This window comes from Artemia sp. Qi Xiang Cuo, chromosome 12 (assembly GCF_049724085.1).
Source record: "Artemia sp. Qi Xiang Cuo chromosome 12, ASM4972408v1, whole genome shotgun sequence".
Classification (NCBI taxonomy): domain Eukaryota; kingdom Metazoa; phylum Arthropoda; class Branchiopoda; order Anostraca; family Artemiidae; genus Artemia; species Artemia sp. Qi Xiang Cuo.
In genome coordinates, this window is record NC_142805.1 from 35,303,083 (window position 1) to 35,328,802 (window position 25,720).

The window sequence follows — 25,720 nt, forward strand, 5'->3', positions numbered from 1 at the left end:
GATATAAATAATGGATTTTGTTCCCGAAAGATATATCCTATCTATAATGCCGATGCTTCTCGATCAAAAGGTAACACACCATCTTTTGCAATCGACAGCATGGGGAGTCCGCTTAAGTGGCGAACAAAACAAAGACACAAGTCTAAAGAATGACACATTGGTGAAGATTTATTCTCCATCCCATCTCTTTTATCTTAATATTTCGTGAGATTGTCAAACAATTCGATATTTCTACTTAATTTTGTCCAATCATCAAATGGATCATCCAGTTTTTTTGCTTTTCGTCCCAGAGCCGCTTGATAAAAATTTTTTAGATTCGACATTATCTCTTTCAATGGACATTCCTAAGCCGAGTCCTCGGGGCTTTGGATTCATTTTTGAGTAGGTCTTCATCAACAATTTAATTGTTCTTCACCTACTGTAATTGGTGAACTTTCAAGAATATGAAGATGAAAGGTAATTACAACCAAAGTAAAAATGTAAATTGGTAATTACTACTAAGTAAAATGGTAATTACAACCATAAAGAATGAAGATCAGAGCTCGATGTGCCAGCTCATAGATAATGCCAGCTTATTGAAAGTTTGTTCGCCTGTGAGTCCAATCAAATTCAGTCCCAGATTTTGCTTACACTTTACTTTACTGAAAAAAAATTCAAATTCAGATTTTGCATACACTTTACTGAAAAAAATTCAAATGAATTTACTGAAAAAAAATGTGCATTGTTAGTTTAATATACATATGCTGATATTTATTCCTTATCTCAATAAAAATTAAATCTCAATTGATTTTTGTTTTCTTAAAGCTATAAAAGTGAAAATATTTAAAAGAATTTTTTCAGTAAAGTACAAATTATATTCTGGCTTTTAGAAAACATGGGGTTTAGAACCCTACTCATAATAGTTCCTGCTTGGCTTGATTTAGACTCATTGATTTATTTTAATTTCTGTTTGTTTTGGGTTTCATTTATTTATTGATACTGGTTTGTGGTAGTTGTATGCTTGGTGATTATTTGATTCTGTTTTTGTTCATTTTTGGTTTAGTGGAGTTCTTTACTTTTTTTTGAAGAACTTATTTTGTGGAAAAAGTTTTTTTGATTAATTTCTGTTCGTTTTATATTGACATAGTCTTTTTCAGGGAGAAAGACTGAGCCTCTTCAAAAGTTAAACAACCATCCCTTCCATAAAAACCTTAAATACTCCTGGGCATAACTTTCAACCCTTGCCCCTAATCTCTGGGGTTTTTTTCAACCCCAAAAGCCTTGTTATAAGATATTTAGACTATTTTGAATAGAATGGCTATCTCAAAATTTCTAGCAGATGCATTTCGGGACAATACGACGTGTGTGGGGGGGGGGAGGGGGTAGCTGCCTTCTGAGCGCTTTAGCTCTTAAAAACAGCACTAGAGCGTCTGATTACCAGTCCAATGAGCCTCCTCCAAAGTTTATACGACCACGCTTTCTATAAAAACATTATATGTCCCCAGGGCATAACTTCCAGACCTTTCTGATACGTTTAACAAAATGGCTATCTCAAAATTTTGATTGTCAGTGTTTGCGGAAATAATGGGCATGGGGGGGACATTTTCCCTCTGACCACTTTCGACTAATAAAGAAAGGCATTAGTCCTCTCAATTTCGAATCGATTGAACCTTTTTGAAGCTTCTACGACAAAACTTCTACGATATAAACCTTATATGCCCCAAGGGCATAACTTAGGACCCTTATCCTGAGGGCTATGGGGGAAGGGTTGTCATCCTCAAAGATATAATTTCCAGACCTTTCAACTAATTTGAACCAAATGACCATATCAAAATGTTGATCGAAAATGTTTGTGGAAATGATGGGCATCGGGCGAGGGTGATTCTCCCTCTGATTACTTTCGACTATTACAAAGGACAATAGCCCTCTCAATTTCCAATCCAATGACTCCTTTTTGACGTTTTTACGACAATTCTTTCTATAAAAACACTATATGCCCCCAGGGCATAACTTATCATCTTAGCCCTGAGGGCTCTGGGGGGGGGGGGGGTCATTCTCAAAAACATAATTTTAGAACCCTTCAATGACGTTCAACAAAATGGCTATATCAAAAATTTTGATCGGAAGTGTTTGGGGAAATGGTGGGTGTGGAGGGGAGGCATTTGCTCTCCGATTGCTTTGGACTGATAATAAGGGAACGATCCATCTCAATTCCCAATTGAATGAGCCCTTTTTGAAGTTTCTACGACAACGCTTCTATAAAAACCATATATGCCCCCAGGGCATAACTGACAACCTTAGCCCTGAGGTCTTTGGGGGGGGGGATGGTTGTCATACTCAAGTACATAATTTCTGGACCCCTCAACTACGTTCAACAAAATGACTATATCCAAATGTTGATTGGAAGTGTTTGGGGAAATGACGGGCATGGAGGGGGGGATTTAGCTTTCGATTGCTTTTTATAATTAATAGGGGCACTAGTCCTCTCAATTCCCAATTGAATGAATCCATTTTGAAGTTTCTACGACAACGCTTTCTATCAAAACCTTGTATGTCCCCAGGGCATAACTTACAACCTGCCCTGGGGGCTTTGGTGGGTTTTTCATCCTCAAAGACATAATTTCTGGACCTTTGAACTTTGTCGAAAAAAATAGCTATATCAAGATTTTTATTAAATGTATTTGGGAAAATGACGAGCGAGAGAGGCGATTAGTTGTCCTCCAATTCCTTCTGACTATTCAACATGGCCCAAATCCTTCTACTCTCCAAGAGACAGAACCCTTTTTAAGGTTTCTACCGCCACACTGTCTATAAAAACCTTCTTTACCCCCGGAGCATAACTTACAGCCATTGCCCTGAGGGTTGGGGGGGGGGTTGTCATCCTCAAGGACGTAATTTCCAGAACTTTAAACTACGGTGAACAAAATGGTTATCTCAAAATGGTTATCTCCAAATTTTGATTGGATGTGTTTGGGGAAATGGTGAGCGTCAGAGGGGGTTTATTGCCCTTCAATCACTTTTGATTATTAAAAAGAGCACTAGCTCTCTCAATTTCCAATTGAATGAGCTCTTTTTGAAGTTTCTACGACAACACTTTCTATAGAAATCTTATATTACCCAAGGGTATAACTTATACCTCTTGTCCTGAGGGCTTTGGGGGGGGGGTTATCATCCTCAAAGACCTAATTTTCAAAACTTTCAACTGCATTACACAAAATGGATATCTAAAAATTTTGATTGCATATGTCTGGGAAAATTCTGGGCGTGAGAGGGGCGTTAGTTGCCCTCCAATCACTTTCGACTATTAAATAGGGCACTAGCGCTTTCAATTTCCAAACGAATGAACCCTTTTTAGAAGTTTCTACGACAACGCTTTCTATAAAACCCTTTCTACAGGGCAGAACTTACAACCCTTCTGTAAGTTGTGCTGTGTGTCATCCTCAAAGACATAATTTCCGGTATTTTCAACTACGTTGAACAAAATGGCTATATCAAAATTTTATCACTTTTGACTATTAAATCGAAATTTTTGACTATTAAATTTTCAATTGAATGATCCCTTTTTCAAGTTTCTACGACAACGCTGTCTATCAAAATCTTATATGCCCTATGGGCATAACTTACAACCCTTGCCTTTAGGGGTGTGGGGGGTATGCCATCCTCAAAGACATAATTTCCAGAACTTTCAACTACTTTGAACAAAATGGCTGTCTCAAAATTATCATTGGATGTGTTCGGGGAAATAGGGGGCGTGTGACGGGGGTTAGCTGCCCTCCAGTCACTTTCGACTATTAAAAAGGGCACTAGCCCTTTGAATTTCCAATTGAATGAGCCCTTTTTAAAGTTTCTACGACAACCCTTTCAATAAAAACCTTATATGCCCCTAGGGCAAAAATTACAACCATTGCCCTGAGGGCTGTGTGGGGAGTGGCCTCCTCAAAAACATAATTTCCATCTGGAAATCAACTACGTTGAACAAAATGGTTGTCTCAAAATTTTGTTTGGATATGTTTGGGGAAATGGTGGGCGTGGAAGGGACGAAGTGCCCTGGTCTAAAATAAAAAAAATAAACAATAAATTGTGCCAACATCGTTCTTTACATAGGCAGCGCAATTGCGCTGGCTATGATTAGCCATGGCTTGATGTCCGCAACTACTTGATTTTAATTCAAAATCAACGTAGTTGCGGACATCGAGCCATGGCTAACTATAGAAAAAAGTCAAGACAGATCGTCCGAGTGAGTGAGATGGCAAAGCTGGCATAAGCCCTTTTAGGATATTAATTAAAAAACTTTTTCCACAAAATAAGTTTTTCAAATAAAAGTAAAGAACTCCATTAAACCAAAAATGAGCAAAAATAAAATCAAATAATCTAATAAGCGTGAAACTAGCACAAAACGGCATCGATAAATAAATGAAACCCAAAACGAACAGAAATCATAGGCAGCGCAATAGCGCTGCCTAAGTAAAGAACGATGTCGGCACAATGTATTATTTTTTTTTTTTTTTTTTTTTCTAGACCAGGGCACTTCGTATCGAAGGAGTTGTCGTAGAAACTTCGAAAAGGGCTCATTCGATTGGAAAATTGGAGTGGTTTGTGCACTTTTTAATAGTCGACAGTGATTGGAAGGCAACTAGCACACCTTCCACGCCCACCATTTCCCCAAACACATCCAATCAATATTTTGAGATTGTCATTTTGTTCAGCGCAGTTTATTTCCAGAGAGAAATTATGTATTTGAGGAGGACACTCCCCCACAGCCCTCAGGGCAAGGGTTGTAAATTATGCCTTGGGGCCATATGAGGTTTTTATTGAAAGCTATGTCGTAGAAACTTCAAAAAGGGTTCATTCGATATGAAATTCAAAGGGCTAGTGCCCTTTTTAATAGTCGAAAGTGATTGGTGGGCAACTAACGCCCACCTTGTCCTCAAACACATCCAATCAAAATTTTGAAATAGCCATTTTGTTCAACGTAGTTGAAATTTCTGGAAATTAGTTCTTTGAGGATGTCAACCCCCCCCCCCCCCACAGCCCTCAGGGCAAAGGTTGTAAGTTATGCCCTAGGGGCATAAAATGTTTTTATAGAACGGGTTGTCGTAAAAACTTCAAAAAGGGCTCATTCGATTGGAGATGGAAATGGCCATCATCCTTTTTAATAGTCGAAAGTATTTGGAAGGCAACTAACACCCCTAAAAATGTCAAGCCTTCCAATCACTTTCGACTATTAAAAAGGGCACTAGCCCTTTCAAGTTCCAATCGAATGAGCCCTTTTCGAGTTTCTACGTCAACGCTTTCTATAAAAACCTTATATGCCCCCAGGGCATAACTTACCACCCGTGCCCTGAGGGCTGGGGGGAGGGGGGTTGTCATCCTCAAAGACCTAATTTCCAGAACTTTCAACTACATTGAACAAAATTGCTATCTCAAAATATTGATTGGATGTGTTTTGGGGAAATGCTGGGAGTGAGAGGGGGGTTAGTTGCCCTCCAATCACTTCCGACTATTAAAAAGGGCACTAGCCCTTTCAATTTCCATTCGAATGAGTCATTTTTGAAGTTTCTACGACAACGCCTTCTATAAAAACCTTATATACCCCCAGGGCATAACTTACAACTCTTGCCCTGAGGGCTGTGAGGGGGTTGTCCTCCCAAAAACCTAATATCCAGAATTTTCAACTACGTTGACTAAAATGGCTATCTCAAAATTTTGATCAGATGTGGTTGGGGAAATGGTGAACATGAGAGGGGGGTTAGTTGCCCTCCAACCACTTTCGACTATTAAAAAGAGCATTAGCTTTTTCAATTTCCAACTTAATGAGTCGATCTTGAAGTTTCTACGACAACACTATCTATAAAAACCATATATTCCCCCAAGGCATAACTTACAACCCTTGCCCTGAGGGTTGTGGGGGGAGTGTCATCCTCAAAGGTATAATTTTTGGATCTTTCAACTATTTTGAACGAAATGGCTGCCTCAAAATTTTGATTGGATGTGTTTGGGGAAATGGTGGGCGTGAGATGGGGGTTACTTGCCCTCCAATCACTTTCGACTTTTAAAAAGGGCACTAGTCCTTTCAATTTTCAATCGAATAAGCCCTTTTTGAAGTTTCTACGACAATGCTTTCTATAAAAAAACCTTTTATGCCCCCAGGGCGTAACTTCCCACCCTTGCCCTGGGGGCTGTGGAGGGAGTGCCATCCTCAAACACATAATTTCTAAAACTTTTAACTATGTTGAACAAAATGGCTATCTGAAAATTCTGATTGGATGTGTTTTGGGAAAATGTCGGCGTGATAGGGGGGTTAGTTGCCCTCCAATCACTTTCGACTATTAAGAAGGGCACTAGCCCTTTGAATTTCCAATCGAATGAGCCCTTTTTCAAGTTTCTACGACAAAGCTTTCAATAAAAACTTATATTCCCCCAGGGCATAACTTACAACCCTTACCCTGAGGGCTGGGGGGGGAGTGTCATCTTCAAAGATGTAATTTCTGAACCTTTCAACTACTTTGAACAAAATGCCTATCTCAAAATTTTGATTGGATGTGTTTGGATAAATGGTGGGCGTGGAAGGGGGGTTAGTTGCCTTCCAATGACTTTCGACTATTAAAAAGGGCACTAACCATTTCAATTTCCAATCAATTGAGCCCTTTTTGAAGTTTCTACGAGAACGCTTTCTATAAAAAACCTTATATGCCCCCAGGGTATAACTTGCAACCATTGTCCTGACGGCTGTGGAGGGAGGGGGAGGGGTTGCCATCCTCAAAGACTTAATTTCCAGAACTTTCAACTTCATTGAACAAAATGGCTATTTCAAAATTGTGATTGGATGTATTTGAAGCTTTCTACGACAAAGCTTTCTATAAAAACCTTAAGTGCCCCCAGGGCATAACTTACAACCCTTGCCCTGAGGGCTGTGGGGGGAGTGTCCTCATCGAAAACATAATTTCTATCTGGAAATCAACTACGCTGAACAAAATGGCAAAATCTCAAAATTTTGATTGGATGTGTTTGAGGAAATGTTTAGGGGAATGGTGGGCGTGAGAGGGGGGTTAGTTGCCTTCCAATTACTTTCAACTATTAAAAAGGGCACTAGCCCTTTGAATTTCCAATCGAATGAGCCGGTTTTCAAGTTTTTACGACAATGCTTTCTATAAACACCTTATATGCCCCCATGGCGTAACTTACAACCCTTGCCCTGAAGACTGAGGGGGAGTATCCAGCTCAAAGATATAATTTCCAGACATTTCAACTGCGTTGAACAAAATGGCTATCTCAAAATTTTCACTGGATGTGTTTGGGGAAATGGTGGGCGTGGAAGGGGTGTTAGTTGCCCTCCAATCAATTTTGACTATTAAAAAGGGCACTAGCAATCTCAATTTCCAATCGATTGAGCCCTTTTTAAAGTTTCTACGACGACTGTTTCTATAAAAACCTTTTATGCCCCTGGGCATAACTTACAACCCTTCCCCTGAGGGCTGTGGGGGGTTGTCATCCTCAAAGACCTAGTTTCCAGAACTTTCAACTACGTGAACAAAATGGCTATCTCGGATGTGTTTGGGGAAAAGGTGGGCATAAGAGGGGGGTTATTTTCCCTCCAATCTTTCTACTATTAAAAATGGCACTAGCCCTTTGAATTTCCAATCGAATGAGCCTTTTTTTCTACGACAACGAAGTTTCTACGACAACGTTTTCTATAAAACATCTTATATGCCCCCAGGACATAACGTACAACCCTGTCCCTGAGGGCTGTGGGGGATTGTCCTTTTCAAGAATATAATTTTGTCTTGAAATCAACTACGCTGAACAATATGGCTATCTCAAAATTTTGATTGGATGTGTTTGGGGAAATGATGGGCGTGGAAGGGGTGTTAGTTGCCCTCCAATCACTTTCGGCTATTAAAAAGGGCACTAGCCATTCCAATTTCCAATCGAATGAGCTCTTTTCGAAGTTTCTACGACAACTCCTCAGATACGAAGTGCCCTGGTCTGGAAAAAAAATACATTGTGCCAACATCGCCCTTTACTTAGGCAGCGCGATTGCACTGCCTATGATATTTTTTTCAGATTTTCACATGTTTTTTTTTAGATTCTCTGAATTTTTTTAAAAATTCTTTTTTTTAGATTTGGATGTGCGGTGGTCGTCTTGAAATAGTACCTTGCTCAAGGGTCGGTCATATTTTTCGTAAGCGGCGTCCGTACGGTTCCAGCAGAGGTGAAGACACAATTACTAAAAACTCCCTGCGAATGGCAAACGTATGGATGGACGAATACATAGTAAGATTTTTATTGACTCAATTTCTCATTTAATCAGCAAACTCCCTGCGAATGGCAAACGTATGGATGGACGAATACATAGTAAGATTTTTATTGACTCAATTTCTCATTTAATCAGCATCAATGGTCAGTATAGGTAGTACCAACCTAACATTGAGCAGAATTTTGGCGTACTCTTATGAAATAATATATTTTGCTTGTAACATTTCATTGATATGTTGAATATTTTTGGAGAAGCTTCTAGAAATCTCTTCTATAACATCATTCTGCAGAATTTTGCTTAGTCCTCTGAATTTCTTATTAACCTTCCCCATGGTGCATGCCAAGTATATATTGGCCCTCTTTTAAAAGGGAACCTCATTTGTTTGTTTGAAACAATACGTGTCCTTTTCATAAATACTATGAACATTATTTTCTAAAAGATTGGGCCCTTTTTGTGCATTGACGGAAGCATAAATTTTAACAATTTACTTATCTACTTTTTGAATAAAAATATATATGGGAATTGATTATATTTTTCACTTTGAGGAACAATTCTTTGAAATAAAACAATATTTTCTATGGTGACATGAGTGACCGGTATATATGTACATATATATATATATATATATATATATATATATATATATATATATATATATATATATATATATATATATATATGGGTAAGACACCCATTAGATAGACAATTCACCCAATCGGGAAACGTTTTGATATTCACACTGCTCTTATTAATTTATTATATCACCTAGAAAGTTAATCTTAGTATCAAAAGATTTCTTAATAATTTTTGAAAAAGTAGACTAGTCATTCAAGTACTTTTACTTTTACAGCATTTTCTATTTCTGAATTTCCTAACAAGTGACAATTCTGCCTAAACTCGGACATACAAACGCTTTGTAAATAGTGATTAAAATAGTATAAAAGATTATGTCCAAGAATAGGCAGGTGGCCGACTACTGGGTGTCTTACCCTATATATATATATATATATATATATATATATATATATATATATATATATATATATATATATATATATATATATATATATATATATATATATATATATATATATATATATATATATATATATATATATATATATATATATATATATATATATATATATATATGTATATATATGTATATATATATATATATATATATATATATATATATATATATATATATATATATATATATATGTATGTGTGTGTGTGTGTGTGTGTGTGTGTGTGTGTGTGTGTGTGTGTGTGTGTGTGTGTGTGTGTGTGTGTGTGTATATATGTATATATCTGCTATGTATATAGCAGATATACATATATCCCACAAATCTCTTGGAAATTAATTATATTTTTTATTTTTCACTTTTAGGAACAATTCTTTGAAATTAAACCTGAAGCTCGAAATATTTCCTATGGTGACATAAGTGACCGATTAAGATTGAGAAAAAAGCTGAAGTGCAAAGATTTCAAATGGTATTTGGAAAATATATACCCAGAACTAGGACTACCAGGAGTTTCAAGCGAACCAAAGAGACTACTGAACAATTTGAAACCAAAGCTTTGGAGGAGCAACTTAGATGTGTATCATGTTAGTCAAATTAGTCCTTGTTTACTATCAATTATTTTTTTTTATTTTTTTTTTACTAACGTGCTTTTTATAAAGGGCTTGTTTTTTTAGTTTCATTAGCAACATAGATGGGAATTATTCCAGGCTCTCCTACTATCCTGAGGCTCGTGGGCTACCATGCTCCAAGACTGAAGTAATTATAAGATTTTAGAGATGAGACACGTCAGTGAAGTAAGATTTGGGGCTTTCAAATGTTTGGATAGCAAATTAGGATTATTCTCATCTTTTTTTTAAAATAAATATAGAATTAATACTTAATAGTATTAAAATAGAAGCGATAGAGATTAAGTGCGATTCGGATTTAAGGGCAAATTCAATGAAGTTGGCTAGTCTGTAAGCATAATCATTGATCGTGTAAGTCTGATTTATCAGCAGCAAGTCTATAAGTATAAACATTGATCGTGTGGGTACCGTTTCATTAGGTCTTGGACAGGGTAAAGGCATAAATCATTTCCAGTATTGTAATAGTGTCAAGAAATTAGTCTATGAAGTATTACATTATTGAGTTGGGACAAAAATATAGCTACCAACAGAGAAAATAGGGCACTTTTCCTTGTAAATGAGTATTCACAAAATATTAAAATTTATAAGTTTTTCCCATCTGCACAGCTATGCTAACTTTGTTGTATTTTCAAATTTTACCGGTGAATATCTGTAAATATCAAAATCGATTAGAAATCTTAAATTTCTATAAATCTTGCTACCGAAATGGATAAGTAAACAAGTTTTAAGGCTTTTGAATTTAAAATTTGATGTATCTCATTGACATGTCGGTGTTTTTCTCAAGCCAGCTGAAAAGGATATACAAGAAACAGATTTTTAGAAAATGATCCTGGAAGGGTATTCATGAAATCCTTAATATTTACTTCCATTTTTTTTTTTTTTTTTTTTTGATGGAACATTCTTTTTAAGAGAATTTTATGATTTTCTTCTTTAGGCCAAAATTGGATCAGAATCCTGGTTATTAGATGGAAAAGTGGAGGGGTTTTCCATTATTTTGTCATCTTTTCCAAGTACCTAAAGAGGTTATCAAATATAAACCGAACTGGATGGGCAGCAATGCTGGTATCCTAGCTATGGCTTTAAATTCATGTAATCAGGACACCCGTTAGAATGATCTGTTGGATTTCAACGAAACTTGACGAAAAATTAGAATTATGTTCCATTTTTCTCGGTTTTGGTATGTAGACTTCTTCTGATCTCTGTTAGGGAGGGGGTTTTTAAGTCCTAGCAAAAAATGTGACCCTCAGAAGGAGCTTTTCAGTTTCCACCAATTTCCCCGGTATCTTCAATATCGTCATTTATTGCAGCTAATGCTGGTCAGCTAATGTGCAACAGCTTTGACTCTGTGGCAATTGACCATGTTTTAATTTAGTGCCGTGATGTGGATTAACTTTCGTTGGTTTCCCTTTTTCTCACTGTTGTCACTCCCTATGCACCTTTTTTCATCATATCTTCCGACCAGAAACACATTTTAGTTATCAAACATTAAAAATTGGTCTTTCTATAATTGAAAATGAATACCCTCTCATTATTTGGTATTAGGTCTAAAATTCTGTCAGAAACAGATCGAAATTGGTCCAGTGTTTTCAATTGCCTTGTCAAAAGTGATACACTGATCGCTGATATTGCTTAAAGTCCATTATTGAAAGCAACTCTTTTCTTTTTTGTTAAAGAAGGGTTTCATTAGTGAAGTTTTAAAAGTAAAATTTTGCTTTGAACGTCTGAATTAGGAAAAGATATGAAACCATTGAAGTCCCCTAGCACCTACTCTCTCTACTCTCTACTCTCTCAATTAACCTATATGAAGCTCTAGGTTAATCAAAAATAGAAAGAATAAGCTTACTTCATTTCAGATCGTATTTCGCTACAGAACAGAACTAAAAATCAACTTGGCCACCAAAAGGCAAAAACGCAACGGGGCACAGTTCACGGAGACCAACCAATCCTAACCCTCGGAGGGGGTGACGTTATGGCCGCGTGTCTTTTGCAATGTATGAACTCCGCCTCCTTTTTACTCCAGTCGAGTTTCACCCGTGTCTCGCCGTTTAAGAATACTTTTTGATTCGGGATGATTCACCGTAACTACACAGTTTTTATTTGAAGCAACAAATTCACATTCCAATTAGAGTACGAATTGCCCCTTGGTATACTTTAAAATTGTTCGTGGCACACAGGTTTGCAGTATCGACTGGTTTTTCAGGGAAATCGGGTTAAAATCCAAGCAAAACATAAATAAGCTTTTTCTGGGTCCCATCCCCTGGGATAATAATCGTATGAAGAACAATCGTCAATGCCCACTGAAGATGAAACTTTAATATAGGGCTCAGGAAATAAAGGTTTGGAGGAAATGAGCGTCGATTCCAATCCAAGGAACGAATAGAGAACGGGCTACCGGTTTTAGAATCGGAAGGGATATTTAGTGATTCGTAATGGCAGAAAGTATTTCCCAAGGACTCTAGCTTTGAAAGGCTACGCCTCGGGAAAGGGATCACAACTGGCCCGACATTTGCTATTTGGGGGAACTGGCTCTCCTTCATGACTTCCCGAAGATGTTCCTCCTCAAGGGATTCCTCCCCCTTAAATGAGCCAAAATACCCTTCACAGTTAATACGACCAACCCCAGATTATTTCCCAATACTTTCCAATCTGACCTCAAGTTCATTACCTTTCGACTTTTCCCAAACCCGTTGTATTCCATTCAATTCTGTTTTCTGATCATCTCTGGGTTTTCCCAATGGGTCTAAGACCTTCTCTTCCCTCCTAAGCTCGTTTATCTCCCCAAAATTTTGCAGTTCTCCCAAAGTTTTAGCCTCCACAATCACAGACTGAATCAACGAATTTTGTCTTGTTTTTACATTTCTGTTTTCTTTTCTAATATTCTTCAAGTTTTCAGTCACGTCACATGAATCGTCTTCAAATTCCAATTAGACTATAATGTCCTTTTCTTAGATTGAATTTCTTTGTTGTAATCTTGTTTTATATTTCTTTTCTCTTAGTTTTTCTTGCTTTGGTTTGAGTATCAAAATAACCGTCAATGATTGAGAAGTGAATTATTCAATTGTAGTTTCGTTTTGCCTCTTTTTTTTCTTTTAGGTCTCTTTTTTACAGAAGAAATAAATAATTCGTCGCAGAATTGGAATTGAAGTCCCACATTGGGTTTATCATATTGCACTAGAATTTCTTGAACTTTACGAGGAAAAGAGCGTACTATAAGCGTACGAAATTTCCTTTCATTTTTCTCTGGCACACCGAGTGCCTCATCTTGGTGCCTACTTGTTGGCGCCTGATATATGGTATGTGTGTTTTGAAGTTTGCTATTTTCTAAAATATTTCCCGAAAAATTATTTTTACGTGTCTCATTTTCTATGCAATTTGACCTAGCCAATTCTGCGTCCCTGACTCCGCAATGGCAAGCTTTCTCCTTCTATCATAGTAGTTGTCTATGTATTCTCCCTTAAACGAGTTGGTCCTGTTATTTTCACCTCCTCAACTTTTACGGAATGGCGTGCCCTCCCTCGCTGCTATAGAAGTAGCTTTTAGGGATAATAGATCCTCTGTGTCTCTGAAGTCCTCTCCTACTACATTGTCTAGTGATTGAGAAGGAACTAGTCCTGCTTTTACTATTTTTCTTAGGATCGTTCCATTATTCTTTGCAATTTCTATTCTAACCCAAAATGATAAACATCGGAGCTTATCTCCATAGTAACATACTGTTGTAACCGTCTCCCTATGGTTGATCTTTGTCTTATGAAATGGTCAGGTCTCACAAAAGTTTGTTCACTACCTGAGTCAATTATCATTTTGGCTAATTTTCCGTTCAATTTTCCTTGTATTTCGTATGATTTCGCTAACACCTTCAATGTTTCCGTTCTTGTTGGACGTAGCCCAAGTTGTTGTTTTATAGATTACTTTGTCATCTCTATTGGGGCAATTTTTAGTAAAATGCTCTGAAGAATCACATTTTACTGGATTATTAGCATTCCAAACTGGAATATCAATTATTTTTTTTTGTCAAGGCTGCTTTGCTTCCCATTTTGTCTTATGGGTAGCTCCACCTACCCTCCTAGTCAACGAAGTCGCATGTTTTCCGCCTTGCAATTTAATTTTTCATGCGCCTCTTTCTCTAGCAATCGATTTTTAGACAAATTATTCTAGCCATCCGAAGTTACCAGTATTAAAATATCATATATTGGCATTTCCTTACCCGCTTTGCAAGCTTAAGCAAGGGCTCCCATACGAAGCTGATCATGCATTTCATAGGTGTCACTATTTTTTCAATTTTATCTATCTCAGACTGTACTTTTTCCGCGTATATCGGGTGCTCTCTTATGTCTACCTCCTTACAGGCCTCTCTTTTCCTTTCGTCTGCCTCCCTTCTTTTTTTAATTTCCTGTATAAACTTCTCGAAGGTACATTTCTGTTTACTACGGCCTGAGTTTGAGCTACCAGCCCTAGAACTAGTTGATCTCTGCGAGTCCGGATGTCGGACATTTTTATGCTCAAATGGCATTATTTCTTCAAAAATATTATCAAAACCTCAACCGAAAACGAAAATAAGCACGACATTTGTGGGTAATATCGCTTAATTAAATAATCAATCGTGTAAAGCTCAACAATTGCAATACAGCAAAAATGACGATACGCAATACTATTACGAATTATCAATCATGTGCAATATGTAGACCCCGGCACCGTGTCGATGAGGGAAGACTGGCGGCGGCGGGCCCAAAAACAGCGCGCCACGCCGCCGGTGAGACGTCGGCGGCGTGCCGCCGGCGCGATCAATGTTGACCGCAAACATTAATGTTTTCATCAGTCTTTCTCAAATCACAACTTAAATTTACAACAGATTCGAGCCTACTCATGAGTTCAAAACTTCACAAGTCGCTGGCTGGAAACTGGTCTTCTTCGTTATTCATCAAGAGAAGTAGAAATCTGGCAGAAACGAAATGGCTGTGGCGTTTCAGAACCCTTGCATAATACGAGTAGTTGAAGTATCTATTAGCTATGTATTCTTAACATAAATAATTATCAAAATTAGTGGGTTTTTTCATCGAGCATTACTGCATAGAAAACTTCAAATACCCTATTACAAAATTTGTCAGTCATCTGGTTAAAAACTTCTAATGTAAGTTTGAGCATATAAGCTTAACTTTGTCCTAATGTTTTTTGCCATTATACTTTGGTCCATCTAAAAGAGATGAAATGGGTAAATTTGATATTGATTGTTTTTTTTTTTTTTTTTTGCTATTTTGGATTCAATAGAAGACTTATTTTATTAAAAAAAGGTTTTTTAATACCAATATAAAAAAATACTTTTTTAAGTTTTTTTGGCTTTTTTAAAGAATATATGTCATGTAGGCTAAGGCTGAACTGCTGCTTTTTTATTGCTTTTGGCTGCTCTTTTGGATATTATTCATTTTTTCTTTTGGGGATTCATTCCAAATTTTAAACTGATAAATACCTAATATGAGTCAAGTTATAAACTGCATCTAAAAGGAGTAAATTTATCAAATTAAAAAATACATGGTGAACACTTCACATGAGAACACTTCAATTACAATGAAACAGAAAACACTAAATTGTTTGTTCGGCACGAAGAAAAATGAAGTGTCAGCTATTTTCTTAGATAAGAAATGAAAAGCTCATTCATTTTAAATGTAATTAAATGAAATAATATGCAGACAGAAATAGCTCCAGGAAGATGTTGGGATTTTCATCCTAGTTCGTCACTTTTAATCCAAGCAAAATGTTAGGACACTTAGTATCCGTTATTGAGTTTAAGCAATGATTTCCAAATGCTCACAAAAATTACCAAATTTAAGAAAATCGCAACAATAAGTCACCTGTGGTCAAAATACTCAAAGACTCCTCTTTGATCCCTACCCAGGCTCAAAGCTTCTGCTATGGTCATTTCCATGGAAATCGTCCAAGAGTTTCTTTTTAAAATAGCTTCCAAGCGTAGTTAGGGGTATTTAGCCTTTTTTGCTTCTCTTCAAAGCTTTGAAAAAAGTGTTATAATATTCCAAATGTTACATTTGTTATATTTGTGCATATTTTTGGTAATCATTTGTGGGGTGATCGAATTTTTTAAATCACTGTAGATACGTAAGAACGTTGCAACATAAAGTACCCTGAGGTCATGAGACTGTCAAAGACTCCTCCTTGAACCTCCCAAATTGAAATCTTTTATTATGACCTGGCCTTTTAATGTAACTTGGGCACTGGACCAAGGGCGCCATTGTCACTCGAGCGCAACGTTAGGTGGGGACGTCGAATTCGCTTTCGTCTCACCAATTCGTTTTAGTGTGAATCTGCCTGGTACTCATGAATGAATGTCTTCAATGTAAACCCGTTTCAGTAGTAAGAAAAAAACGGGTTGGACGCATGTGTCCCTTTCCCTTTGGACGATAAAGCTATGCAAATGCTTTATCAAGTATAGCTCACAAAAAGCTTGCCAATATTTGTCAACTTTTAAACTTTTTGACATCCCTGCTTTCAATAATAATAAATCAAGGCACTATCACTTAAATGTAATAACTCCCTATGCCCCCCCCCCTCCCTCTGGATACCATCTTGATAGGATACCGTCTCTGCTTTAAATAAAAAAAAATAATTAACTTATTGGCACCCCTGCTTTCAAAAAAATAAAAATCGAGGTATTATGATTTAAATATGATAGCTCACTACCCCCCCCCCCCCCTCTGGATACAACCTTCATAGAATGCAGTCTCTGCTTTAAATTAAAAAAAATTAATTTTTTGGGATTCCTGCTTTCAATAAAAAAATTTCATATTTTTGGGGTAACTTCCGGATAAATCTTTAATTCCCCAACCTTGTACATAGCTTAGTCTATAGCTAAATTTTGTCTCAATAGATGGTTTTTTTTTTGGGGGGGGGTAAAAATGTTTCAGAAAGAAGATTGTATTTTATATCAGACGTTCAACAATTGAGTATTAAAAATTAAGAAAATCTTATCTAAAAACAGCAAAAAAAGAAATCTGCAAACTTACAATTCAGCTGTAGAAATAATCTATCGACTGTCAATTTCAAAATCCAACTGAAGGCTGAAGCTGTATAGTAGTGAATGCGTTCTATAATTCTATTCAACTTGAAAATAAAATTCTTGACTACGAATGATGTAAGAAATAGCGATTGGGAAACTGCATTCGAAATTATTTAAACTCATTTCATAAAGACGATACTTTTTTTTGTCAAAATATGAAGAACTGTGTATATTGCAATATTTGCAACTGCGTATTTCATCTGTCTGGTTTTTATGCAAAGTAACAAAAGAGACGAAAATTAATGAACAAGAGAGTGGTGACGAATTATGGCATACAAAGTAATATTTGGCAGGGAAAGTCACTGGTGATAAATCGCTAGGGGTGGCACCGTGATTGCGTGATTTTTGGGAATTCAGGGAACCAAATTTTTTTTTTCGGGGTGAAACATTGATTTTTGGAGAAATACCCAAAAATTCGGAGATACTGCAACCCCTGATTGATTTTTTATCTGAAAAATTGAAATAATAAACCACACGAGAAACAGAAGCTCCGACTTTGCGGTAGGCCCCATAAAGAATTGCCGCAAAATTAATTTTAAGTCGACCGAACGTTGCCACCTCTGCTGTTGACGACGCGGTGCGCCAGTGGCGTCACGACACTTCGGCAACGTTTGACCGGGCCTCTCGTCGGCGGTGTTCGGTCGATCCGCCAGCGTGGCGCCGGTGTCTAGCAATATGATATTCGAACAATCTCTGAAATACCGGAATATCCAAACCTAATTAGCGAATAGCAATTTAGTTCGCTACAAACAAATCTACAAACTTCGGTGAGGGAAATAAATCTCTGAAAAGCGCAAATTATACTAATTTGTAAAATGTGATCTCCATCTAGGAAGATTTCGCAAAAAAGGGCAGGCTTATCTCACATGCCTCTTGCCAAACGGATAAATTTTCACTTATTTCCCACATCAGTAATCTTATAACCTTCAACCCTGAAGATTTTCTCTAAGTCCACTAATTCCACTCGAACTATAATCCAACTTTTCCTTACTTTTATCCGGTCTTACACCCCATAATATTTTTTTTCTAATACGGAGAGATTTCACTACTGCAATCTCAATTCACCCTTAAATTCAATTCCTCAATTAATTCAACTTTATTTCTTTTTATTTTCCAAATCTCAAAATTGTCTCATTATTCTGCCGATTTATCTATTTTTCTCTAATTTTTATGTTGTTTCATTAGGCTGTCCCTAAACCCCCTTTCATGAAAGGTACCTTCGCTGATTCAATGTGTCCTCCCTAGGTAGAGCCAAGCTCGTCAAATTTTCAATTAGGTCCAATGTTCAATTAGGCCAGTAAGGTTATTAATTCCGCGTTTCTCCGCACAATTATATAGGCTAAATTAACTCGTATCTTCGGAAAGGCTTGTTCGATTAACTACCGGTGTCCCAATAGTGACCCTAGTCTGTAACTGGCCACCTGTGGAAGCTCCAAGTGTCACCAGTGTACGTGACGCAACGCCACTAGTGCCACTACTGGTGGTACTACGGTATGGTATCGCGGCCGTGATGGTGCCACGGGTTCTATAAGTCTGCCCTTGCTGGTTCTCGTGCCGTGGGCTTGCCACAGCTATAATAAGTAGGGATACGACAAGTGTACTTTCCATGGTATGTATGGGACCATGGTATTAAGCCCAAAATTCTTCTTTTAAAACTTTTGCTTTTCCTCGGGAAAGATATCTCAAATAACATAGAACCCTCTCCCTGTACCAAAACTACTCTCTCAGATAACCTATATCAAACTCTAGGCTGGTCAAAAAGAAGTCAAAAGTAGAAAGAATAAGCTCCTTCTTTTCATATTGAATTTCACAACAGAAATAAACTAAAAATTAACTTGGCTTCAAAACGGCACAAACCCAACGAGGCATGGCTCATGGAAACCAACCTATCCTAACCCTCAGAGGGTGTGAAGTGTGGCTGCATGTCTTCTTCAGTGTATAAACTCATCCTTCTTTTTACCCCAGTCAAAGTTCACCCGTGTCTAGCCTTTAAAAATACTTTTTGGTTCGGGATGATTCGTCGTAACTACGCAGTTTCTATTTGAAGCTAGTGAACACGTCTGCTAGAAGTTACCAAAAATTTCATGGAAAAAAGCCAAAAGACTACATGGTACTTAAGAATAGAAAAAAGGTGAAACGGAGAGTCCAAAATTAGGAATAAATTTACCAAGAGAAACAACAAAAAGGATATTTATCTGATAATCAGGGCCAAGGGCCCTAACAATTGTTTATTGTAAAGAATATGGGGAATATGTGAACTTGACTATGGTCAATGGAGTTACTGCCGAAGCATGGTCTGTAGTGCATTCAAATAGTTCTCCATAAATGGTCTTCATCTCTCTGCTAGCCAAAATTACAATATTGGTTTCACAGTAATCCACAAAATTATGTAGTAGTTTTTGAGTCTTCCGAGAATAAGAAGTGGAAAAAGTGGTCTTACTGTCCACCAAATTGATTCAACGTACCCCTCCTTCTATGTAAATTTTAAAAGTATTTGTCTTGAACATCTCTTTTTGGTTTTTGAAAGACACCCTCCTTGTCCCAGCATCGGACTTCGTGGACCTATATTTATTATTGTCGGGCTCAATCTACAGTTGATGTTGTGTAACCGTACTGAATGAAACGGTTATATTGGAGGTTTATAAAACTGAACCAATTTGTAATCTATTTTTAGATAGCTCTTTCTGGGACTAATCTATGTTTGGAAAGTAAGCATGAAGTTACAAGAAGAGGTAGTCCACTGATAGTTGCCAGGTGTAACAAATCCAAAAAACAGGTAAGATAAGGTCAAATTTCTTTTACAAATGGTTATCACAGTAATTAGCGAAATTCCTATTTTAAGAAATCAAAGGTTTAAGAACCTGAATATACGTATACGATGCATATGCCAAAATCTTATGACCAAGAAATGTTTTGTGCTATGCCCATTGCTTCGGTTGCTAAAGCGTCCCCTCTTCGGTCTGCAGGCATGTTAGCCCGGCCTTGTCCTTCATTTTTAGAAGATTTTTTGCAGAAAAAAGATGGTCGTCTTTATAGATCAGGGAATTGTCGTGAGACTTCATTTTGAATATGGAAAAGCCGCTACTGAAATTTATTTTTTATTATAAAGAGTACTAGCTTACCCTTCGCGCGTTGCTGCGATTTCGAAAGTAAGGAAATTCCATTTTATTAAGGAATTGAGTCCATACATCGAAAAACACAATAACGCACTGAATCGATAAACACGAACATCGATTTTGTTCAACCGTCATGCTTTCTACAATAGAGTTAAGGTCAGACTAAATAAAGTTGTCCTTTGCCCTATATTTACATAAGTTAAATAATTAATTTATTTTGATGACATATGCAAAGAGTTGGAAAAAGATATACAAACCGTATTCAAAAATATGGAAAATTCCACCCGCCCCACCAATTCCCCCGCAGAAAATTGTCCCCACTTGTAAAATATCGATGGCATTTTTTAATTTAGAAAATATTGTTGAATACCAAATTCAGAGAGTTTACTGAAAAACACAGTTCGTAATTCCAGAAGTGTGTTAAGTGCCGGAATGTAATAACTAACCCGTTTATTGAATATCCAGAAAATGTAGTAATTTGACGGAAAGAACTGGCAGTTATTTGTATAGAGGGGTATCTAATTTCATAAGCGCGAAAAGTATTAAGAGGTCCAGGGGGTCCAGGAATTTATACCTAAAACCTTTTCAAGAGTATACTCAACAACTTCTTAAATTTTCTCGGCGATCGGATGAACGCTTCAGTAATGTTTGAAGCACAGACAGACACAAATTCATTCGATTTTATGCATATGTAAATATGGCAATGAGTTTATTGCACGTAAGTAGGTTTTGAAGTGGTTTGTTTCAAAGATGACCAACAATTGATTAAAGACAGCGTACACTAAGAGCACCATTTTGTTTCAAAACAGATACTGAAAAATCGTAATCTAATCGGAGCTGAGTGTTTGTTATCTATTGGCGTGATTCCTTGTAAGAATTGACAAAGAATGCGTATGGGAAATTTCATAGCGATTGTAACATACAAAAAATGCAGGTAAAAGTGTTCCCAATACGATTGGCAGCAAAAGGGGAAAAAGCGTGCAGACATGAAAGAATTATAGAAATATGAATGGGATTTAATGCCTTTTGATAATATCTTATAGATTAAGTCCAGGTTTTTCTGGGTTGTGAAAACTGGTGCGATTTGAACAGTTCATCCTCTTACTAAATCAGACCAAAATTGTTAGATCTCATGCGTTTAATAAATAAAATGCTAATCCTTAATATCCTTTGCCAGTAATCAAATCGGCGAAAACCTAGGGAAGAGTCAGATGAACTCAGAAGGCGACAATATACCTCGGGTGTCTAATCTAATTCTAAGTTTTTAGAGCAGTGTAAAAAGCAACATCAAATTGCTGAAAATAGGTACTAGTAAGCAATATTTACCCTCCTTCAGGAACAAATCCTGGAAGTTTCGACTTAATCCCCCCACCTGTTGGACACAAAGAGTTAGACTTATCGAAGCTACGTATAAGTTTCATTAATATTTTAATCGAACTGTCTGATTTCATGTAGGCTACAATAACAAATTCCTGCTTCTGGAACACACGAAGGCGGGGGACCAACAGGTTTTATTTTCTCATAATATTTTGGTACTTCTTAAAGAGTAAGAGATATTGGTTTGTTACTGATCTGGACATATATTTTTAACTGCTTACGATGATTTTTCTGCCTGTAATTTTCCGATTCATTCACCAGGATAAGGTAAACGTAAAGAATACGGCATTGGACTTAACAGTCCCTACCGGTGGAGCTGATCTCCGTTTCTTGGCCCCTCAGCCAGGAATTGCAATGGGTAGACTCTGGCTGAGCTTACAGAGTCACACCACTGACCCCCGTCCCAAACCAAATAATTGAGAACACTAGGATTTGAAACCCCGTCCTCTCGGACAAAGGATGCTAAATCCAGCGCACCAATCCACTTAGCTAGGACGGCTCAAGGACTATCACCAGGATAGTATTAACACATTTCTGGTCCACCTTCTCACCTTATGTTAAGCAATCTTTGAGTTAAATGTGAGTTTAAAAGATCATCTGTACGTGGTCATTCTGTAGTGACTATGGGGATAACATGGTCATTCCTGCAGTAAAACCCAGTAAGCTGACATTCTAAAACCAAATGTTTATAAATATAGGACAAGTCTGAAAATGTTGAAAAAACAACAATATTCTCCGGCTTTAGGGTGAAAAATTACGGATTAGTGAGGTTAACTCGGAAAAAGTGACAATAGTGGTCGCCTGAACATGACCTTTGCGACTGAAACCTTCGACCTCGGCTCAAGGACCAATATTAAGTGCTGAGGTAGTAACAGAAAAAAGTGACAAAATAAACATTGACGTTGAGCTTGACACAGGAACCTTTTTGGAAAAAAGAAACTTGGTTTCCGAGGGAATATAATTTATTGGAAAATGTATTTTAAACCAAAAAAGGACTATCCTTTCCCAGTTCATGTAACTGGCTCAAAAACAAGGAAGTTTCAAGTTATCTGGTTGGATAAGTACGCTTGGCTAGCGTTTTCTGCAGTAAAAAAAAGTGTTTCTACAAATATTGTGCTTTGCTTGCTTGTGATCAAGCCGGAACGGGGCCTCACGAAAAATTATGCATCTTCGTGTGAATTGGAAAAACGCCCAGGAAGACTTTTCTAAACATCAGTCATACTCTTGTCACAAAAACGCTGTTGTTTGACGGGGCAGTTTTATGGTAACAGTGAGCAGGCAAAGGTCCTCTGTAGTGAAAGTCTTGACAACTCCGAACGGAGAGGAAATAGAAATAAACAGGAAATAGTTCTATCTCATCACGGAAACAATTCTGTTGTGTGATGGCAAGGATTAGAACTGCGTAGGGATGAAGATTTGCGAAAATTGACATTTTTAGAGCCTGTAAAAAAAGGTGAAAATTTTAGGAGCTTCTTACGATGTCGGATGAAAGATGATTTAATAATGAAAAAGTGTTTGAGAAAAGTGCGCGCAATGCCCGGTATTGCAGCCCCCAAAATTCACAACGAACTGGTTGATATTTGTGGATAGCTCGTTATTGCAAAGATTCTCGAGTGAAATCAGCTCGTTTATTTACTATTCTGGCGGACGACACGAAACTAAGCATGGGACGATGTATGATGGGGCTGCAAACGTTAGCGGGTATTTGTCAGGAACCCAGGCTTTTATGTCGAAAAAATTTACAGTCGGCATATATGTTCACAGTATCGCCCATTCCTTGAGCTTATTTTGATGGACTCGAGCTAAATCCCTGATATCAAGCACTATGAATGTTATTCGTGAAACAGTAACTTTCTTTTACTTCAGCGCCAAGCCAAGCTGTATCGTTAAAACTTACACTGAAGTCAATTTTAAAGGATTGTAGAAAACTCGATGGGCCGAGAGGCACAATGCGACACTGATATCAATGCAGTTAGTTCTTCCGACCTTTAAGGCCCAAGAAGACAAAGAGACAAATAGGGACTCCGTGGTGTGTCGTCAAAAGCCAGAAGTCTGCTCAATAACATCCTGAGGTTGGACTATATAGTGACGCTTATTGTGATAGTTTTTTTATGGGGTATACACTGAATCTGTCTAAGCTGTTGCAGTAAGAAAATATCGATATTGCTATCTGTATTCAGTGTGTCGAAAGTGTGACAGAAATGTTTCAAGGTATTTGAAAGAAGGTGAAGGAAAAATTCGGTCCAGCTGTCACCTGCATATACCAAAAAATCAAAATTACCGTTGCCAGGCCACGAAAGAGAAATGTCGTCAACATCCCACATGACATCCCAGCAGAAAAGCACATAGAATTTAACTGCCGAGTTTCCCTTTTCATCTCATTCTAGACTAACTCATACAATCCCTCAAATCTTAATTCACAAAGCACAAAGTTATTATGAAGATCAGCGGAAACCTGCCTTCTTTTGTTGTAAAAGAGTCTATTGGAGATGTAAAATATCTGATCAAGATATATGCCTCAGATATAACAATAACGGAGTCCAATGTGAAAGCTGAGCTCGAGCTATGGTCGGGCTAAGTGACTGAAAGTAGCTCTTAGTCTTTTCTCAAAGACGGCAGTGCAGGGTCTGGCTGAGTGTGAGCGATGCATATCTCCCAACGTTCATATGTTACTCCACATTTTCTGTGTCATTCCTACTTCTACAGCATATGTTGAGAGGTCATTTTCTTCAATGAAAAGGCTGAAAACCTATCTCCGCAGCCGAGTGGGTGAAGGCTGATTAAATAGTACTTTTAATGATCATTGAAATGTTTCTGTATCAGTGGATGAGTTTCTGGAAAAGTTTTCTCTTAGTTCCGCTCTTAAGTTGTAATTTGCAATATGGGGTGAGTTTCTGTTTTTAATGTGTGCTTTTAGTTTTGAAAACGCTGCATCATATAATGCGCCTTTTATTTGGTGTTTTGAAGGATCCTCCCGCTCGCAACAAACTTCTATTTTCCTGCCTGACCTGCTTGGCTTTAGCAACGTCTTGCATAACTTCAAACGCTTGTTTTTCGAGCTGAAGGTCAATGATTGGCTGGGGGGGGGGGGGGGGTACGGACGCTTGCCAATTATGTAGGTAGGCCTACAGCTAATAAAGACAAAATAAAACATATTATGGTAAGCTCATACACACTTGCAAAATGAACTCCAAGTTCGTAAAAACAGTTACTTCGCCTGGAAAATATTAACGGTGACTTTTTTTCATGAATAAAAAGTATATTTAACCCGTTTTTCGTCAAATCATTTCTGCCTAGTAAAATGCACGTGCCTCTATTATGGATGCTATTGTGTATTTCAAATATGTGTCTCTTCAGGTTCTTTAAAATGAAGAGGAGGATAAAAAAGCAGAATTCTGTCAGCAGTAGGACCATCTGCCAAAATTTTCGAGTGGACCATGGGCGCATTTTTGAAAACTGTATTTTGACTTAGAATTGTCCTTGAAAACAAAACAAAATGCTGACTAATTATCGCTTGGTGGAAAGTTTCAGCTTCAATACTATAATATTTCATATTTATTATATCAATTATCCAAATGTCTTTAAAACTTTCGACTTTTTTATTAACATTACCAAACGCTACAATTTTAGTGGCGCTGATTGTTTAAATCCTTATCTAACCTTGTTAGAAGTGTAGGAGGAAGATCCTACACTTCTATTTGTCCTAAGAGACCCTTTGCCAGAGTCTCTGAAATTACCCTTAGACGTTACCCCTATTATATTTAGACTTTCCACTTTTTATTTTTCTCTGTTAATTTGTTTGTTTTTCAGAGGTGGACAGAATCTTCAAAAAACGAGCTACTTCTAGCTGGTTTCTACTGTTTGACCGCGGGTGATAGATACAAGGCTCCGAAAATTGATAAGTGTCATCTGATGGGAGGTGACCAAAGTTGGTCTACCAAAGAAAAGGTAAATTGTTTCTTTCCTTTAGTTTAACTCTTAGCTCTTAAAATAGCTAAAACTAAATTTTGATTTAAGCAGTTAGATAGACTTTAAAGCTTTAATCAAGATTTTCCCACCCGTTCAGTTTCCCACTCCTTGCCTACCTGCCACTCAACTCCACACCAGTAAAAATAAAAATGTTAGCTATTTTTGTTGCAGGATCAACACTTTGATTTTTTTTTTTTTTTTTTCTAGTGCTTCGATTTCAATTTAATGCTAGAAAGAAGTCAAGTGTCAAACCCCCGCGGTTTTTACGGATAGTATGGTCCTTAGGCCGGATTGATGAATGC

General features: G+C 37.3%; 1 protein-coding gene across 5 annotated transcripts in view; it reads left to right on the forward strand.

Annotated features, from left to right (window-relative positions):
* LOC148946059 (polypeptide N-acetylgalactosaminyltransferase 11-like) overlaps positions 1-25,720 on the forward strand; it is a 99,826-nt gene that overhangs the window by 67,951 nt on the left and 6,155 nt on the right. For 4 of the 5 annotated variants that reach the window (XM_089098016.1, XM_089098013.1, XM_089098015.1 and 1 more), the window contains 4 exons: positions 8,101-8,253; positions 9,630-9,848; positions 19,631-19,732; positions 25,260-25,397. In XM_089098016.1, coding sequence (XP_088954142.1) covers positions 8,101-8,253; positions 9,630-9,848; positions 19,631-19,732; positions 25,260-25,397 — 612 coding nt within the window. Of the gene's footprint in view, positions 1-8,100; positions 8,254-9,629; positions 9,849-10,824; positions 11,068-19,630; positions 19,733-25,259; positions 25,398-25,720 lie in introns of those variants that run through there. The other variant, XR_016142542.1, reaches the window with a different exon arrangement.